This window comes from Lucilia cuprina, chromosome 2 (genome assembly GCF_022045245.1).
Source record: "Lucilia cuprina isolate Lc7/37 chromosome 2, ASM2204524v1, whole genome shotgun sequence".
NCBI classification, from domain to species: Eukaryota; Metazoa; Arthropoda; class Insecta; order Diptera; family Calliphoridae; genus Lucilia; species Lucilia cuprina.
The window spans coordinates 45,923,340-45,945,480 of record NC_060950.1 but is presented as its reverse complement, the minus strand read 5'-3'; the positions used below and the strand labels follow the sequence as shown (position 1 = coordinate 45,945,480).

General features: G+C 32.4%; 1 protein-coding gene across 6 annotated transcripts in view; it reads right to left on the bottom strand.

The window, feature by feature from the left end:
- The window catches only part of LOC111689142 (protein trunk), a 103,074-nt gene that overhangs the window by 70,965 nt on the left and 9,968 nt on the right, over positions 1-22,141 (bottom strand). For 2 of the 6 annotated variants that reach the window (XM_046956751.1, XM_046956754.1), the window contains exon 2: positions 5,352-5,831. The exons of 1 other annotated variant lie outside the window; for it this stretch is intronic. Coding sequence is in view for 1 of the 5 variants with exons in the window: in XM_046956754.1 (XP_046812710.1) it covers positions 5,759-5,831 (73 nt within the window). In the remaining 4 variants the exon portion in view is untranslated. Of the gene's footprint in view, positions 1-5,351; positions 5,832-16,288; positions 17,571-22,141 lie in introns of those variants that run through there. 3 more of the 6 variants (XR_006941681.1, XR_006941679.1, XR_006941680.1) reach the window with 3 other exon arrangements.

Genomic DNA, 22,141 nt, shown 5'->3' with positions numbered 1-22,141 from the left:
TTTCTTTCAGGGCTGGGAAAATACTTTTGAAATAAATAGAAAACATATTGAGGTTTCCAAAACTGGTTTCAGTTTTCTGATCCCAGCTTTGGGATTTTAGAACATGTCGCCCAAAGTTGAAGTTTTGATAAAAAAATAGACCATATTCGGAAGGACGCAGTGGCAACATTTTCAAAAAAATAGAACAAGTTTTTTACGCTAGAGCGTTCTGCGTAAAGATACCTTTTAGAAAACTATCAAATTGTTATATGTTCTTAAAGAAAATTTTATTTTTTAATAAAAGAGTTAAGACACATTTTTGGTTAAAAAACGGCAAAAATATAAAATTTTTTGAATTTTTAAATTAAACAACGTATATTTTTGGATCTGTAAATGATATTGATCTGAAATTTTTTGTATATTATTGGAAAAAATTGAGTCCATTTGGTCCAAAATTACGCCCGGTATTCAAAAAAGGACGGACCAAGGTATGGTAAATTTAGTATCACTAAATTTTTAAATGCCTATAACTCTGATATTATAAGAGATAAGTAGAATGTCCAAGCATGTTTTTTCAAGATCTCGTCGAGCGCTTTCAGAAAATATAAAATGTATTTGGGTGAAAAACAAAAAAATGGCACGAGTTTAAAAATTTTAAATGTCGTAGATACCCTACTTTGAGCCGCCACAGCGCCGTCCCAGGGGCATCTGCAGGGTTCATCTTCAAAACTTGGCAATTTTAATGCTTTAGAATGGTGCATAAAAGACTGTCCTATCTCGAAAAACGCCAAAGCTATTTGCAACCATATCGGAACCTCAAATTACAGCTTTTTTAAACACAAAACAACAATTCTACCGATCCATCAAATTTACAATTTGTAAAAACACATTATGCTACATATGATATACCAAATTAAAGCGCAATCACAATGCTTTAAAATGATCCATAAATGACTATCGGAACCTCAAATTACAGATTTTTTAAACATAGAACAACAATTCTACAGATTCATCAAATTTACAATTTGTAAAAACATACATTATGCTACATATGATCTACTAAATTAAAATGCAATCATGATGCTTTAAAATGATGCATAAATGACTGTTATAGCATGAAAACTACTAAATTAAAGTGCAATCATAATACTTTAAAATGGTGCATAAATGATTGTCATAGCATGAAAACTGTCAATGTTATTTGCAACCATATCGGAACCTCAAATTACCGCATTTTTACACACAGAACAATAATTCTACCAATCCATAGAATTCACCACTTTTTAGAAGAACACATTATGCTACAAATGATATACCAAATTAAAGTGCAATCATAATGCTTTAAAATGATGCATAAATGATTGTAATAGCATCAAAACTGTCAATGTTATTTGCAACCATATCGGAACCTCAAATTACCGCGTTTTTTAAACTGAGAAAATAATTCTACCGATCTATCCATTGGGCCATTTTCTAAAAATATATTAAGCAATAAATTATATACCAAAACAAATGGTGTATAAATGTCCTAGCACGAAAACTGCTAAAGTCAAGTGCAAACATATCAGAACCTCAGATTACAGCGTTTATTAAACGTAGAACAATAATTCTACCATCCAATTTACAATTTGTAAAAACACACATTATGCTACATATGATATACCAAATTAAAGTGCAATCATACTGCTTTAGAATTATGCATAAATGACCGTCATAGCATGAAAACTGTCAAAGTTATTTATAACCATATCGGAACCTTAAATTACCGCCTTTTTAAAGCTGTGAAAAAAATTCTACCGACCTATCCAATTTGATATTTGCTAAAAATACATTATGCATTATGAAAAAAATTCTACCGACCTATCCAATTTGCCATTTGCTAAAAATACATTATGCAATAAATAATATACCAAAAACAAATGGCATATATAATGTTATAAAAGGATATATAAACGACTGTAATTGAGATATTGGCTTGAAAATTTTTGTAAAGAATCGAGAATTTTCATATCTAACTAAAAAATGATATTAAGGGATAAATATGGACTAAATTGCTGTAGCTATCTGCGACCCTATTAAAATTTTGATATAAATCATAGTTTTAGAAATGAAACATACATTTGGTGTTGAATAAAATATTTGGACAATTTTTAAAAATTATTTAGTTAATTATTTTATTACAGACTATAACATTGTATATACAATAAAAAAAAAAAAAATAAATTTTATTATGAGCCACACACAACAACACCTAAATCACCCCACACAAACCACCTTTCCCGCCCACCGAAATATAAAACACAATTTAATACAATACAATCAGTTAGTATAATAGCTTTTTTTATTTGAACTGTTTATCTTAAACATAACACAATTAATTCTTACAACTTACTTATATAGTTAATTCCTAACACTACTTATTTTCTATAAAATAATCTGTCATATCGGTATACATATCCATAAGGTAATATAAATCCTTTAAATCTTCCTCGTTTTGAGATGATAGAGTTTCATAACAAATCCATCTTTTTCGCATAGTTGAAAGAACAGGATCAGAAGATAGAAGTAAGCTATTAAAAATATCTTAATTCTGTGATTGCCTGGAGCATTTTCTTAAGCTGAAAAGTTGAACATGCTTAAAATCTCGATTCCTCGCTTCCTGGGCTTCTTCTGTTAACTCTCCAAGTGGAAGAATATTCGATTCAATTATTATTTGACCATGACACAATACTTTGTGTACTGTTGGTGTTAGTTCCCTCCATGGATACAGAGATACAAGTAATTTAGAAATTTCAGATGTATATTCCCCAAATCGATTTCCATTAATTTTATGTTTACTATTCAGTGCCATTAAAATAGTGTTAACTCTTCGAAGCAACTCCTTGTCGATTCCAGTTATTTTTGAAGTAATTTCAAAATCACGAAAAAACCTTCTCGCCGTATTACCGTCATTTGTACTACCGCAACTTGGAAGTGGTTTGTCGATGTTTAATCCCATCTGAACTTTTTCTCATTACATATGGAGCAGCTCCAGAAGGAAGAAGTTTCTGTTATGGCATTGCTGACCTTTCCATCAATCATTGTTAAGCTTAGCTGATATGATACGTTAATAGAGAATTCCTTTATGGATTAAGGGAATATGAACGAATTCGTAATGGCACTAATGATGACATAAATACACTTTTGTAGTCTGCTAATGTCAGACTTCCACAAGCTTGTTTGTATTCTGGAAGTGCTGATAAACCGTCACATCCCCACTTACACATTAAGACAACATCACAGTTATGAATTTTCCTTAGATGGTCTTCTGAAAAGTCTGACACAATTCTTGATGCTGTTAATGATGCTTATATACCAATTCTTGTCATTTCCGATACAGGTATTCCAAAGTAAAAAATTACGAACTGGTCAAAGGGCATCCCGCTATTCCCAAAAATAGGAATGAAAATCCCAAAAATGGGATTTTTTACATTTTTGCCCATAGGGTCCACATTTCTTTCAGAGCTGGGAAAATACTTTTGGAGTAAATAGAATTCCTCTTCAGTAAAATTTGATTGTGATGTTGGAGTTGGTATACTTTCCACAATTCGCTTAAGTCGTTTTGGTGATGCATTAGGAAAAATAGTTGCAATATGTACGGCATCCATAGGTTGGTTTTCCTTTTTCAGCATTTCGTTAAATGTATCAGCAATTTCCTCATTTGAGATTGAAAAAAGTTTTTGTGTGACCCTCTTTTTTTTACCTTGAACATAAGTCTTCGTATGACTTGCAAGGCGCTCCTGCTGATGTGTTGTAAGTTGAGATTTCCGTAGTAGTTTCCATCCATCTACAAAATTTTAATCGAAATTTCTTTTGATTTCCATCCACAGACTTACTTTTTACATCAAAAAGTTTTCAATTTTTGATATGCCTGTTTTGTCTACTTTTCTACTATATGTAGTTTTTATATAATTTGAAATGTCTTCAATAATTTCTGACCATAAAACGGAACACAACTCTTCGTACTTTAATGTAATCTTCATTGTAGATTTATTAAATGTGGTACTTAAAATCTGAGAAGTTTACTTATATACCAATTCTTGTCATTTCCGATACAGGTATTCCAAAGTAAAAAATTACGAACTGTCTACCTATTAACATTTAGGACTATATTACTATAACCTGTAATTCAGTCATTGATGTTTCTTATTAGTGAATGAATCGAAATTATCATTACCTGTATATTTTTACCTACATGATCATAAACGAAACAGAACGAAAAGATCTGTCGAAAAAATTTAGGTAAAAAATAGTTATAAATTTCTGAAAATTTAAGCATAATAGGACCTTTCAATTATAAGGATAAGCAAACAAATAGAAAATAGGTAAATATAAGATTTAAACATGATCTGTCATATTTAATACTAAAATATGAAAAATAAGAAATTAAAGGATACAGGTATAAATGAACATATTTTTGAATGTAATTGAGATATTGGCTTGAAATTTTTTGTAAAGGGTCGAGAATTTCCATATCTAACTAAAATAGATATTAAGGGATAAATATGGACTAAATTGTTGTAGCTATCTGCGACCCTATTAAAATTTTGATATAAATCATAGTTTTAGAAATTTAACAAATATGTAATATATGACAAAATCTTTATTTATGAACAAAACTCAATGAAATCTTCAACGCTTGTTAAATCCCAAAAATGGGATTTTTTACATTTTTGCCCATAGGGTCCACATTTCTTTCAGGGCTGGGAAAATACTTTTGGAGTAAATAGAAAACATATTGAGGTTTCCAAAACTGCTTTCAGTTTTCTGATCCCAGCTTTGGGATTTTAGAACATGTCGCCCAAAGTTGAAGTTTTGATAAAAAATAGGTCATATTCGGAAGGACGCAGTGGCAACATTTTCAAAAAATAGGACAAGGTTTTTACGCCAAAGCGTTCTGCGTAAAGATACCTTTTAGAAAACTATAAAATTGTTATATGTTCTTAAAGAAAATTTTATTTTATTAATAAAAGAGTTAAGACACATTTTGGGCAAAAAAACGGCAAAAATCTAAAATTTTTTGAATTTTTAAATTAAAAAACGTATATTTTTGGATCTGTAAATGATATTGATCAGAAATTTTTTGTATATTATTGAAAATTTTGTTGTCTAACTAACAAGAAAAAATTGAGTCCATTTGGTCCAAAATTACGCCCGGTATTCAAAATTCGAAACTTAGTTTTTTTTGGAGCACTCTAATGTACATATATTACTTTTTTTAGATAAGTTGTTAAATCAATTATTTTTTCTACTATTTAAATTTCAATTATTTCAATAAAAACTATAAAATATCATTTTATTTAGATTTATTTTTATAGATTTTATATTGGTGAGCATACAAATAGAAGAAAAGAAAACATCTAGAAATTTGTTCTGCGGGTCTTCCAGAATTTTCTTCCACGTTACTCTTAGAGATTCCCCAGCTCGGCATCAGTTCTTCCCGACTGGTGACAAGAAAGAGAGTTTGAAGAGTTTTCACATGTTGTATTTTATTTATCTGGAAGTGTGGATTGTAGTCACTTCTGGACGATTGTAGGGGCCAGCGAGCTAGTCTAAGCAATAAAAATGTGATAGTTTTGATATTTAACCTGAAGTTTGAAAGGGAATTTAACCAAGTACCCAGGAAAATTCTTTGGCTGTAATATAGCACCATCTATTATTAAATGGGAAGTTTTCCAGTATTTCCTACAGAGCGCGTCCCCGGGTGGCGGTGGTGATGGATCATCTATCCTATCCTGTTTTAGTTGACTGAAGCTGAGGGAGGACAGATTGTCCACCACCTGGGAATTTTATATTCCCAGCGGACCAAAAAACTGAAAAAAACAACATGGAAAATAAAAAGTTGAAAGTTACGGTGCAGGGCCTAAATAACCCAGTACAGGCGGCAAGTGTTGATCCACTCGCGAGTCACGTCCGTGTCATCCTGCAATCGTTAGCAAAATACTACTATGGAGGTGGGTACCTTGGCCTCCGTGGCGGACGATGCGTTAAGTGTACAACATGGCATTGGCAAAACTAAAGGGGTGAAAGAGAAGGATGTTCTCGAAGAAAGAACTAAGCTACCTAAGCCTTTAAATATAGGTGAGGGTTTCGACTCTGAATCCTCAGATGATAATAACAAAACCATTATAGCAAATACCAAAAAGGATGAAGTAAAGCAAATGGTGAAACAGGTGAGTGATAGCACGTGTATTACTAAGAAAATACTATCTGGAGCACAGAGGAAGAAGTTGAAAAATATGCTATAGAAAATCATTGTCATTCCAACGACACTCCAAAAGAAAGATCGGACTTTATCACAAGATCTGAGGCAAGGAGGATTAGGTCTTCCGAAGAGTTGACAACTGAAAATAAACCTAAGAAGAAAAAAAGTTCCTCGTCTTCTAATACACAGTCAAGGCCAAGCCATATCGCACTTAAAGAAACCTCAAGTCAGAATCTTGAGAGTAAGGGTGACACCGCCAAGAAAGATATTTCGAAGACGAACACGTTGGCGAAATAAACGAGGTCGTCTCATTTATTTAATACATAAAGAATTTTACTATTCGAAATTAATAAAGACATCAGAGTGATTTAGGAATAATACTTGTTTATGATAAATATCACCACTACACTGACAAACTTATTTATGTATGTCGAATTTTTATACTCGTATTTTCAAGAGTCAATTATGAATGGATCCTCTGTTTTTATTTATTTATGTTTTAACTCGTAGAATTAATAATGCCAATATCACGTAGTGCTTATGTTGACGATCAAATAACTTATAAATATCGATATTTTGCTAAAACAAATGTGTTACAAAAGATTTACTGAAGAGTCTAAATCGTAACCAACTTCCACAGGACAATATTTAGAAACTGTAATCCAGAAACTTTAGCGTGTGTAGTATGCGTGGGAAGTTTTAACCTTTTTCGTAATTGCTCAGAAATGTAAGTATTCCGAACCCAAATCAATTAAATCGCGGACCTGATACTTATTGTTATTATGAATTACATTTTCAATAGCTGTCCCTAATAGAACAGACTGATTTTGACTAGAATGAAATACTTGTGAATTGGACGCAACATTATTGGACGTATGTGATTGTTAGTAGTGGGAGTTATTGGGTCGTAGAACCGCACCATAATTCTGTTCCGTAGAAACAGTAGGTCTTTCAACCACAGAATTTTCTAAATGTTGTAAATGAAGCATCGAGTGATGTCGATTATTGCGTATATAACAACTATTATTTATTTTAACTTCTGGCACTATGTGTTCTCCAATCTTATTTAAAACGTTATGTAACTCATCATCTATATTATCAAACCTGGCCCGGTATGCAATGGAGCATCCTATGCTCTAATAAAGATATTTAGTGCCGTGACCGACATTTTTAATATTTTAAAATTGTAATAAAAGTAGATGAATTAATAACTCGATATTAAACTACAATTGACTACAAATGTACATCAACAAACCGACCGTAGGGTGCCAATTACAAGGGAAGAATAAGAATACACCGTATATGTATTTTGTTGCAATATACTTACAAGGAATGCTCACCTTTAATCATCAGGCTCCTTTGAAATAACAAAATATTAATTTTTTTAAACAAAATATTTTTGGTAAATTTTTAAACCATGAGTAAGTTTCTGAAGAAGACCTTCATATGCGTCAATTTTATTCATCAAATTTTCTTAAGTGGATCTTATATGAGAGGTATGGACAATAATTGACCTCTCCTCGTAACTTTTTGTATACTGATTTTGGGTTCATATAAACCTTTTGGAAAAATTGGTAGAGAGGGTTTGATTCGTAAGAAACTTACTTGTACTGAATTTCATCGCTATACTCGAATTTTTAGGCCAGTAATGATTGTTAAAGTCATCTTCTGAAGGAGTCCCAATAGGGGGGATAGGGTCAATTATGAACCTTTCTACCTAAAATTTGACAGAGACCTTTTGGCTCACATGCAACTTATGTGTGTCGAATTTTATTGATATATTCGTGTTTTTAAACCAGTAATGAGCATTAAAATAATTTTTTTGAAAGGGACCTTATATGGGGTCAATTATGGAGCTATCCATATAAAATTTAGAAGATAGATTTTGACTCGCATTTTTTGGGCCGGTAATGTCCATCTATATGTTAAAATCACGATTGGGACCACAAGATAAGAGCTAGACAATTGAAATTTTGCACAAATATTCCCTATTGCTAAGGTTTGCTTTGGTATTGAAAATGGGCCATATCGGTCCATTTTTTCGGATAGCCCCCATACAAGTGAACCTCCTGAAAACAGCTTTAACGGGCATAACTGCTTTAGAAGTGCGAATATAGCGATGAAATTCGACATAAACAAATTTCATATGATCCAAAATCTTTCTACCAAATTTTTTGAGGATCTGTCCATAATTGACCCTACCCCCCATATAAGGTCCCCTTTAAAAAATTACATTAACGCTCATAACTGGCCTAAAAATTCGAGTATAGCGATGAAATTCGGTATAAATAAGTTTTTTACAAACCAAAACCTTCTAACCTATTTATTTAAGGATCGGCCATAAAAGACCCTACCCCCATATAAGGTCCCCATTATAAAATGACTTTAGCACTCACTACTGGCCCAAAAACGCGAGTATAGCGAAGAAATTTGGTATAAGTAAGTTTTTTACAAACCAAAACCTTCTAACCAATTTATTTAAGGAACGGCCCATAAAAGACCCTACCCCTCATATAAGGTTCCCTTCAGAAAATGACTTTTACACTCATTACTGGCCTTAAAATTCGAGTATAGCGATGAAAATCGGTATAAGTTTCTTACGAACTAAAACCTTTTAACCATTTTTTAATTATCGGCCCATAAATGACCCTACCCATTCTGAAAATATCTTTAACGCTCATTACTGGCTAAAATATACGAATATATGGCAATAACATTTTATAAAATTAAGTTCCTCGCGAGCCAAAATCTCTTTACCAACATTTATGTGATAAGTCCATAATTGACCCTACTTCCCTTATTGGGTTCACTTCAGGAAATTGCTTTAAAGCTCATTAATATAATGTAACGACACACGTAACTTTCTTACGAGCCAAAACCACTGTACTCATTTTATTTTGATCGGTCCATAAATGTCCATTCCCGCATATAAGATCCCTCCGGTCAATAATTTACCCTACCCATACAAGGTTTCCTTCAGAATATTACTTTAACGCTTTTAAAAATTAATATTTTGTTAGTTTAAAAGAGCTCGGTCCATAATTGACTTAAGCCATATTCCAAATATTACCCTGATGTTTATAGAGGAGCCTATGAGATTCGGCACATCCGAATATAACACTCTTACTTGTTTTCAATTTATTTTATTTTGACAAATATGAAAAATCAGAAATTTTTGAAAATTTTCAAAAAATTTAAAAAATTTAAATTTGGAATTACGTCCAGGAAACTGAGTTTCTAAACATGGAAAAATAATACATTCAGTGAACATTTTTTTCATGAATTGGAGCGCACACCAGGCCCGATAGTGGCCTTCATCGGATTTGATGTAGTATACATCCACCTATCAACCTAACCTAACAATATAAATTAACGTTAAAATTAGTGCAAAATATCCACAAATACAATAAGTTAAACTAATTTTTCAATTAATCAATTAATTCAAAAAATCACAAAAAATACGCGTGTGTGTGTTCGCGGAACAGCTATAGAATATTTTATCACTTGCTCACAATTGAAATATATATACAGTGTCTCTCATAAGTATTCGAATTTAGGTATAATATAAAAGGAAACTAAATTTAATAACATATTTTGTATGCAAAATTAATAAATTAATTTGTTAAATTCTCTAGACAGTCCTTAGCTTTAATATCACGCTTTTTAAAACTGCCTGGCATTCGTCGAAGATAGATTCAAGTATCTTGGAAGTGATGATATTCCGGAAATAACATTCCTTACTGATTGGAATAATTCATTCAGTAATTTTTTTTCATGATAAAGAGCGCACAACAGGCCCGATTGTGGCCTAGGTGCATTTTTTCCTATCAACCTAACATAAGTACTTGAGATCCAAAAAAGTACTCTCTGAAATATTTTTTGATACAGAAACAAAATCTCTTTTTCCATCCCTAAGTGGAATCATTCTTTTTATAACCAATGGCCTCTAGGCTGAATGCCACCATATCATTATGGTCTAACTCAAAAATATTGATATATGTTTAAATATTATCTACTATGATCAAAATAAGCCCAAAATTTTTTACATACAGTGTTGTTGTAATGGGCATCATACTAAAATCTACTGTATAGGATGACGTTTGACGATGTCTTGAAAATTTAAAATATATTAATGCTAATATCTACAATTATATAACCTTGCCAACTTTGTCGGAAAATATCGATCCTAGTGGTACGAAAAGGGACTTAAGATCCAGATAATTCAATTAGAAACAGAAGAACTATACCAAAAATATATAATGGAATATTTAAAAACAAATCCTTATAACAAAGATTATTATTTTTAGATACCTAAAGGAATCTATTAAATCCCAATATTAAATATTGGTTTTATCTCTGGAAAAAGAGAAAAAATGGCAAATATGGTCAAAAATCGTAATTTTAATGATATTATATGAAAAGATGGTACAAATGCACCAAAATTGTGGACCAAATGGTCCAAAAATATATCCATTCGGTTGATAGTTACCCCTTAAAACAATTTTTAGCAAAATAAAGATTCGATTCTAATTTTTGTGTTTCGTATAATATAGTCAAATATGAAATACAGAAAAAATTCGTATACTTTTGTGAGGTAATTTTATGGACTATTTTTAAATAAAGCTAAATTAATTTAAGTAAATGTGAATTTTTCATGTTTAAAAAAGCGTGATATCAAAGCTATGGAATTTCTAGAGAATTTAACAAATTAATTTATTAATTTTGCATACAAAATATGTTATTAAATTTAGTTTCTTTTTATATTATACCTAAATTCGAATACTTATGAGAGACACTGTACGTACCTTATTTCGTAGAAATAAATAATAAATACAGTGTCTCTCATAAGTATTCATATTTAGGTATTCTATGGGAAGAAACCATATTTAATAAAATTTTTTGTGTGCAAAATAAATAAATACATTTGTTATATTATCTAGACAATCCTTAGGTTTCGTATCACACTTTTTATAACTTGAAAAATTTACATTTAATTAAATTAATTAAGCTTTTTTAAACGAAGTCCATAAAATTACCTCACAAAAGTATTCGAATTTTTCCTGTATTTCACATTTCATCATATTATACGAAACATAAAATTAGAATCAAAAGTTTTCTTAGCTTAAAATTGTTTAAGGGGTTACTATCAACCGAAGGGATATATTTTTGGGCCATTTGGGCCACAATTTTGGGGCGATTGTACCATCTTTATAAGTAATATCATTAAAATTTCGGTTTTTGACCACTTTTTCATTTATTTTCCCTTTTTTTCTAGAGATAAATCCAAAATTTAATATTGGGATTTATTACAATCCTTGAGGTATCTAAAAATAATATAATTTATTGTAAGGATCTGTACTAAAACGTTCCATGATGTATTTTTGGGATCGTTCTTCTGTTTCTAATTGAATTATCTGGATTTAAGCCCATTTTCGTTCCACTAGGATCGATATTTTCCGGCAAAGTTGGCTAGTATATATGTATGTAGATATTAGCACATATATATTTTCAATTTCCCTGACATTGTAGCGGAATACAACTCCAAAAACATGCCTTAACGTCTTCCTCCACAGTATATTTAAGTTTTTACTACTTATAACTTTCACGCTTATGTTGCCCATTACAATAACACTGTAAGTCAAAGGTTTTGGGTTTATTTTTACAATCGTGAATAATATTTAACCAAATATCAATATTTTGGAGTTAGACCATAATGATATGGAAACATTCAGCCTGTAATCCATTGGTTATAAAAAGAATGATTCTACTTACTACATTGAATGGCGTTTCTTCGAGGCATGTTTTGGAGTTATATACTTACTTCTATAATATACTGAAAACTTAAAATGTATAAACGCTGATATCTAAAAGAATACATACCACACAATTTTACCCGAAAATGTATGACCTTAGTATTATAAAAATGGACTTAAGTTCTAATAAGTCGAATTAGCTATAGAAGAATGATCTCATAAATATATCTTGGAACTTTTAAATACAGATTCTTGTAACAAAAAATATTTTTTTAGATAACCCCAAGGGGTCTATTAAGTCCCAATATCGAATTTTGGTTTTATCTCTGGAAAAAAGGAGAAAAAATTACAAATATTGTCAGAAATCGACATTTTAATGATATTACATAAAAAGATGGTACTATCCCTCCAAAATTTTGGACCAAATGGGCCAAAAATATATCCTTTCGGTTTATAGTAAACCCTTAAAACAATTTTAAGCATAAAAACCATAGTAGAAAAAACAAAGGTATAACCGTTCTCTCTTTCCGCTTAAGCGATTTATTATTTTATATGCTACCGTATTTACTTTATAAATCCGAGTTTTTTGTTTACTTTTTATTTTTTCAATTTAAAAGTATAAAATGGAAAATATTTTTCAAACTAAATTAAAATATTAATCAACATATAATTCTAATAGCAAAGAAAATAATAAAGAAGTTAAAAGGTCCTTACGGACGGACCTCGCTGGTTTCAAATTTGCTTGTAAGTAGTGCGGGCCATAAAAACATAATTTCATTACTTCATCTCGGATGCACATATCTTGCGCTGTCAAACATGTCCAAGTAAAAAAATTATATGAATCTTCGAACGGCAGTAACGTTCTAAAGAAGATGTCTCCCTCTGTCATTTGTTTGCAAAAAATCAACGTAAATAACTGCAAGAGGGGTTTAAAGCCAATAAATCGTGGTATTAAGATATTCAACAATTAATTCAACAAGAACTTGTTGGGTTTAATGTGGTCCGTTTATGAGCTGAGCGTTTTTATAAAAATATAGTTAGTGCACACAATTTTAAATGATTAATTTAAAAGTTATACACATTTTTTATTTCTAATTTCCTAAATATGATTTCCCCTACTACATGTGTGGCAACGTTTTTCTTTAATTGTTTACAAAAAATACATTTCAATAATTCTTATTTACGTCAAAAAACCATGATAAAAACCATTCGATTCTTAAATTTGTGTTTCGTATAATATGATGAAATGTGAAATACAGAAAAAATTCGAATACTTTTGTGAGATAATTTTATGGACTTTTTTTAAAAAAGATTAATTGTGTTAAGTAAATGTAAATTTTTGATATTTTAAAAAGTTTGATATGAAACCTAAGGACTTTATTAATTTGGTTTCTTTTCATAGCATACATAAATTCGAATACTTATGAGAGACACTGTATATCTTCGGTAGACTGGTGTTTGTTTTCCAGTAAGTGGATGATGGATTGAAGATGCCAAAATTCGTATATGATTCACAAAAATCCGATTCGCTAGGACCAATGTTCAGCTCCACCACAATTTCCCATGATTTTATGAAAATAAAAGAAAATATTTGCAAATTTAATGACGCATAATGCTCATGTTGACGATCAAAAAAGAAGTGTCTTTAATTTATAAAACGTAAATTGGTATCAAACAATATTTAGGTACCGTTAACGATTTATTCGTTATAATCTACCAAGTTGTAAAAAAGCTTAGTTTAATCAGATTCTAATGTTGCAAAAAATAGTATTTCTATATGTTATCAAAACAAGTATAGCAGCTTAATTACAATTGGAACCACTGTCGACAAATCACAAAAAAGAGCCAGCGACGAATTAAAATTCGCGACTGTCGACAGATAACATTTTTTGACTTTTATTAGAAAAAATTAAAGCAAAATGGTGTTTTGTTTAAAATTATTTGTTATGAAATAAAAGGTAAGATTAAAAACTTATTTTGAATAAAATACTCTTTTTTGAAGGGAACGTTTTATAGGGGCTAGGGTCAGCTATAGATCAGTCCCCATTAAATTCGAAATTAAGAGTTATGTTCCTAAGTATAAACTTTATGTCGATTTTCTGTACTAGTTATTTTCTGAATTTAATTCTTCAAATTTTCTACAGAAGATCTTATATGAGGGGTATGATTCATTGAATATCACCTCAGTACTCGCACTTTTATGACAGTAATTACCGTTAATGTAATTTTCTAAAGGGGGTTTACATTAATGGGGGTAGCGAATTTAAGGCAGTAATGTTCGTTTAAGTAATTTTTTGAAGGGTTTCCACAATTTTTGGGCGATTTTTTGCAATATTTGCATTTTTTTCTCCATTTTCCCAGAGATAAAACCAAAATTTGTTATTGGGATTTAATATACTCCTTGGGGTATCTAAAAATAATATTTTTTATTACAATAATCTGTGTTTAAACGTTCCAAGATATATTATTGGAATCATTCTTCTACCGCTAATTCAATTTATTGGAACTCAAGTCCATTTTTATAATACTAGGGTCAAAAATTTTCGGGGAAACTTGTCTTCTATATATTGTTTCAGATATCAGCTGTTATACATTTTAAGTTTTCAATATATTTTGGAATTTTATAACTCCAAAGCATGCCTCGAAGAAACGCCATTCAATATAATGGAATCAGGGATGGCAAAATTGGTACAATGGTACTTTTTTTGATACTATTTGATGTGCAAAAGTACCGCGATACTCCCGAGTCTTATTTGATATTTTCAGGGCTACAATCTCAATATCAGATATCGTTCTGTCTGTCTGGTAAAATAATTTTTCTACCCTACACCACTTTAGTGGTATATGAATATTACTTCATATTCTCCATTACATCTGGAATCTGAGATATTATGTCCTGAATTTTGAGAAAACGCGCCATGAGTGCTTTAAATATAACATATAACAAAGTACAATTTCGTGGTAATATTTGTATCGTAGCTATACCATGCATTTCCTGGGAAAACTTCATCAAATTATATCAAAGGTGATGAGAGTAAGACAAAAAAACTCCTCAAAATGAGCAAGTCTGAAGTTAGTATAATAGTACGTGTTCTGAGTGGACACATAGGATTCCGAGCACATTTATGCAAAATTGGATTTGCGGATTCAGACGTATGTAGAGCATGTAGAGTATGTAGAGTATGTAGAGCATGTGGAGAGGACAGTGGAACTCTGGAGCACTTTCTTTGCGTCGAAGATAGATCCAAGTATCTTGGAAGTGATGTTATTCCGGAAATAACATTCCTGACTGATTCATTCAGTTATTTTTTTTTCATGATAAAGAGCGCACAACAGGTCCCATTGTGGCCTAGGTGCATTTTTTCCTATCAACCTAACCTAAGTACTTTGAGAGCCAAAAAAGTACTCTCTGAAATATTTTTTGGCATCTAGGCTGAAAGCCACCATATCATTATGGTCTAACTCAAAAATATTGATATCTTTTAAAATATTATCTACTATGATCAAAATAAGCCCAAAATTTTTACATACAGTGTTGTTTTAATGGGCAACATACTCGTGAATGTTATGAGTAGTAAAAACTAAAATCTACTGTATAGGATGACGTTTTGATAAGGCATGTTTTGGAGTTGTACACCGCTACGATGTCTTGAAAATTTAAAATATATTAATGCTAATATCTACAATTATATAACCTTGCCAACTTAAGATCCAGATAATTCAATTAAAAAATTAAAAAACAGAAGAACGATACCAAAAATATATAATGGAATGTTTAAAAACAAATCTTATAACAAAGATTATTATTTTTAGATACCTGAAGGAATCTATTAAATCCCAATATAAAATATTGGTTTTATCTCTGGAAAAAGAGAAAAAATGGCAAATATGGTCAAAAATCGTAATTTTAATGATATTATATGAAAAGATGGTACAAATGCCCCAAAATTGTTGACCAAATGGTCCAAAAATATATCCATTCGGTTGATAGTTACCCCTTAAAACAATTTTTTAGCAAAATAAAGATTCGATTCTAATTTTTGTGTTTCGTATAATATAGTCAAATTTGAAATACAGAAAAAATTCGTATACTTTTGTGAGGTAATTTTATGGACTATTTTTAAATAAAGCTAAATTAATTTAAGTAAATGTGAATTTTTCATGTTTAAAAAAGCCTGATATCAAAGCTAAGGACTTTCTAGAGAATTTAACAAATTAATTTATTAATTTTGCATACAAAGTATGTTATTAAATTTAGTTTCTTTTTATATTATACCTAAATTCGAATACTTATGATAGACACTGTACGTACCTTATTTCGTAGAAATAGTATAAGTATTCGAATTTAGGTATTCTATGGGAAGAAACCAAATTTAATAATATTTTTTGTGTGCAAAATAAATAAATACATTTGTTATATTATCTAGACAATCCTCCGAGACCAGTCGACTTCGCAAAGTCTTATCGTCAACTCCTCCAGTCCCGAGTTTCATTCAGAAATCATGTGGAAGCTGGACGACCAGCAGCCAGGAAACCTTGGAAGTTCTAATGGCTACGCATTTTCCAGGCTGTCAATCTCCTGAAAACAGAATTGACATGCAGCTCTCAAATCTTCCAGCAGATACCAAAATATCCATATATGAAGATAGAATCAACTGGGCAATTAAGAGTTTTGACCCATTTAAATCACCGGGTCCTGATGGTATTATTATAATGCCTTGGCTAATTCGGTTATATACTGCCTGCCTTAAATGGTCGTATATACCAGAACCCTGGACCAAGTGTAAAGTGGTCTTTATCCCGAAAGGAGGAAAGACCTCTCACACGAAGCCAAAGGACTTCAGACCGATTAGTCTGTCCTCCTTTCTTCTCAAAACACTGGAAAGGATCATCGATATACATACATCTGAGAATGAGTATCAATCCTGACCTCTTATCAGCGTCCCAACATGCCTATATGAAAGGTAAATCCGTTGAGACTGCGCTACACTCGCTAGTGGGTCACATAGAAAAGACTCTAGAGCAGGGGGAGTACACACTTGTTGCCTTCCTTGATATTGAGGGGGCTTTCAATAATGTACACCCTGAGTCGATAATATCGGCTTTACATGGCCTGGGAATAAACCAGCCTATTCAAGCTTTCATAAAGAGACTACTGACTAAAAGGGTCATCGTCTCGGAAATGGGAGCAGCAAATGTCACGAAAGTGGCTAGTCGCGGAACTCCACAAGGTGGAGTTCTGTCTCCATTACTATGGAACCTTGCATTGAATCCCCTTCTCATGGAACTTAGGTCCAAGGGCTTTGGGGTCATTGCGTATGCGGACGACGTGTCTGTCATAGTATCTGGAAAATACCTGGACACTATATCGCATAGAATGGAAACTGCCCTTAGATCACTTAGTACCTGGAGTACAAACAGCGGACTAAGCGTAAATCCAGCTAAAACGGAACTTGTTCTCTTCACCAGGAAATACAAGTTACCCACTTTCACTCTCCCTCGTTTGAATGGGGTCGAGTTAAAGTTATCTGATAGTGCAAAATATCTAGGAGTCATCCTGGATTCAAAACTATCATGGCATCTGAACACTCAAACCAGAGTGGACAAAGCGGCTGCGGCCCTATACAAATCCTGGGGTATTAATCCTAAGAATACCAAATGGCTCTTCGACATGGTAGTTAAGCCCATACTGATGTATGGAGCACTCGTCTGGTGGAAATCCCTACTATTGGACGTCCACCGAAAGAGATTTGAAGGAATCCTTCGCGCAGCGGCGCTAATGATAACAGGTGCCCTTCGTACCACTCCATCAAAGGCTCTCTTTGTCATGATGAATTGGTTACCTGTTGATCTAATGGCTCAGGAGGTTGCCCTCAACTCAGCGATTAGACTCAGTACAATCGGCAGGTGGCATATGACTAAGTCAGGCCACTCTACCATAATCAACTTCCTAGGAGCAATGCCAGGAACATTGATTATTGCACCCCCAAACCATCTTTTGATAGAAGCTTTTCAGTGTCGATTCAACACGACCCAAATGAGATGGAATCTATCCTCCGTGACGGTTCGTATCAGGTCTTCACCGATGGCTCTAAATCGAAAGATGGCGTAGGCGGTGGCTTCTATATTGCACATACTGGAACGGAAGTTTCTTTTAAACTTCCTGACCAATGTAGCGTACTTCAGGCTGAACTATCAGCCATAAAACGGGCTGCAAACTGGCTCAGGTTCTATCGAATATATCGTGAAGATATTCGAATTTATACCGACAGTCAGGCTGCCCTAAGGGCTATAAGTGGTGTTTATACAACATCACACCTGGTCCTAGAATGCCGGGCATCTCTAAACGAGATGGCGAAACATTCCACAGTGGGACTGTATTGGATTCCAGGTCATCGACAGATACCTGGTAATACCATCGCGGACTCTCTTGCGAAAGTGGGTTCCTCACTAGCGACAGAGTACACCGACAATTTCGTTGGCATTCCGCTTTCAAGCTGCAAACGCTCGATTCGCGAAAAACTCCACGAGCTTGCGCAACACAGATGGTCGACTGAGGCTACCTGTAGACTGGCGAGGATCATGTGGCCGTCGTATGACCCACGAAGATCACGAGTCCTAATTCAGTTTCCGAGAGCAAATCTAGTAATGACTTCTGCAGGAGCTGTCAAGACGAAGAGCAAGAAGAGAGTACTGTTCACTTCCTCTGTCAGTGTCCTGCCCTAGCGGAGCATAGATCGAATCTGCTAGGAGCCAATGTCATGCACGATTTAACGGATCTATCTGAGGCTGACATCCGAAGGATAGACTCCTTTATTCGTGCGACAAAATGGTTTGGATAGGAAACCAGAGTAGATGGGTCGATGTGTAATAATACGCCGACCGTTTTCTTTCTCTTTCCAGGTACCACAAAGGGATCACAACATGGACCCAAGTGTGCCCCTGATGCAAACTGCAAGGGACAGCCTGCTAACCTAACCTAGACAATCCTTAGGTTTCTTATCACACTTTTTATAACTTGAAAAATTTACATTTAATAAAATTAATTAAGCTTTTTTTAAACGAAGTCCATAAAATTACCTCACAAAAGTATTCGAATTTTTCCTGTATTTCACATTTCATCATATTATACGAAACATAAAATTAGAATCAAAAGTTTTTTTGTTTAAAATTGTTTAAGGGGTTACTATCAACCGAAGGGATATATTTTTGGGCCATTTGGGCCACAATTTTGGGGCGATTGTACCATCTTTATAAGTAATATCATTAAAATTGCGGTTTTTGACCACATTTTCATTTATTTTTCCTTTTTTTCTAGAGATAAATCCAAAATTTAATATTGGGATTTATTACAATCCTTGAGGTATCTAAAAATATTATAATTTAATGTAAGGATCTGTACTAAAACGTTCCATGATGTATTTTTGGGATCGTTCTTCTGTTTCTAATTGAATTATCTGGATTTAAGTCCATTTTCGTTCCACTATGATCGATATTTTCCGGCAAAGTTGGCTAGTATATATGTATGTAGATATTAGCACATATATATTTTCAATTTCCCGACATTGTAGCGGAATACAACTCCAAAAACGAGCCTATCAACCGAAGGGATATATTCTTGGGTCATTTGGGCCACAATTTTGGTGCGATTGTACCATCTTTATAAGTAATATCATTAAAATTGGGGTTTTTGACCACATTTTTATTTATTTTCCCTTTTTTTCTAGAGATAAATCCAAAATTTAATATTGGGATTTATTACAATCCTTGAGGTATCTAAAAATATTATAATTTATTGTAAGGATCTGTACTAAAACGTTCCTGATGTATTTTTGGGATCGTTCTTCTGTTTCTAATTGAATTATCTGGATTTAAGCTCATTTTCGTTCCACTAAGATCGATATTTTTCGGCAAAGTTGGCTAGTATATATGTATGTAGATATTAGCACATATATATTTTCTATTTCCCCGACATTGTAGCGGAATACAAATTCAAAAACATGCCTTAACAAAACGTCATCCTCCACAGTATATTTAAGTTTTTACTACTTATAACTTTCACGCTTATGTTGCCCATTACAATAACGCTGTAAGTCAAAGGTTTTGGGTTTAGTTTTACAATCGTGAATAATATTTAACCAAATATCAATATTTTGGAGTTAAACCATAATGATATGGAAACATTCAGCCTGTAATCCATTGGTTATAAAAAGAATGATTCTACTACATTGAATGGCGTTTCTTCGAGGCATGTTTTGGAGTTATATACTTCTACAATATACTGAAAACTTAAAATGTATAAACGCTGATATCTAAAAGAATACATACCACACAATTTTCCCCGAAAAGTCGAACAAAAAATATTTTTTAGATACCCCAAGGGGTATATTAAGTCCCAATATCAAATTTTGGTTTTATCTCTGGAAAAAAGGAGAAAAAATTACAAATATTGTCAAAAATCGTCATTTTAATGATATTACATAAAAAGATGGTACTATCCCTCCAAAATTTTGGACCAAATGGGCCAAAAATATATCCTTTCGGTTTATAGTAAACCCTTAAAACAATTTTAAGCATAAAAACCATAGTAGAAAAAAACAAAGGTATAACCGTTCTCTCTTTCCGTAGCCATATTAAACTTCTGACGTTTAAGCGATTTATTATTTTATATGCTACCGTATTTACTTTATAAATCCGAGTTTTTTGTTTACTTTTTATTTTTTTTTTTAATTTAAAAATATAAAATGGAAAATATTTTTCAAACTAAATTAAAATATTAATCAACATAAAATTCTAATAGCAAAGAAAATAATAAAGAAGTTAAAAGGTCCTTGCGGACGGACCTTGCTGGTTTCAAATTTGCTTGTAAGTAGTGCGGCCATTCTCCCTAAAAACATAATTTCATTACTTCATCTCGGATGCACATATCTTGCGCTGTCAAACATATCCAAGTAAAAAAATTATATGAATCTTCGAACGGCAGTAACGTTCTAAAGAAGATGTCTTCCTGTCATTTGTTTGCAAAAAATCAACGTAAATACCTGCAAGAGGTGTTATTTTGGGGTTTAATGCCAATAAATCATGGTATTAAGATATTCAAAAATTAATTCAACAAGAATTAATTTTTTATAAAAATATAGTTAGTGCACACAATTTTAAATGATTAATTTAAAAGTTATACACATTTTTTATTTCTAATTTCCTAAATATGATTTCCCCTACTACATGTGTGGCAACGTTTTCCTTTAATTGTTTACAAAAAATACATTTCAATAATTCTTATTTACATCAAAAAACCATAATAAAAACCATTCGATTCTTAAATTTGTGTTTCGTATAATATGATGAAATGTGAAATACAGAAAAAATTCGAATACTTTTGTGAGATAATTTTATGGACTTTTTTGAAAAAAGCTTAATTGTGTTAAGTAAATGTAAATTTTTGATATTTTAAAAAGTTTGATATGAAACCTAAGGACTGTCTAGATAATATAACAAATTTATTTATTTATTTTGCAATCAAAAAATTTATTAAATTTGGTTTCTTTTCATAGCATACCTAAATTCGAATACTTATGAGAGACACTGTATATCTTCGGTAGACTGGTGTTTGTTTTCCAGTAAGTGGATGATGGATTGAAGATGCCAAAATTCGTATATGATTCACAAAAATCCGATTCGCTAGGACCAATGTTCAGCTCCATCACAATTTCCCAAGATTTTATGAAAATAAAACAAAATAGTTGCAAATTTAATGACGCGTAATGCTCATGTTGACGATCAAAAAAGAAGTGTCTTTAATTTACAAAACGTAAATTGGTAGCAAACAATATTTAGGTACCGTTAACGATTTATTCCCCTCGCGAAGGGTGGTCATCTTGACGCGATGCGAGGGCTTATGTGTGTTGACTCATGCAGGCCGTGCTGGTAGGGTCAGCCATGCCAGAAGGGCTCATGACGAGCACATACTAAGAACTACCCATCCCACTGGTAGCGTCTGTTTCTCCCCGATGGGGCGGCTACCAGTTCTCGCATTTGTCAGAAAGTTATCCTCACAATTGTGATGGGGCCTTTTTGACAATGCAGTCCGTTCGGGTTTAGTACACCCAAGGTCCAACGGTCCGTCCTTTCCAAAATCCACCTAGCGTCTGTTTCCCATATTGGG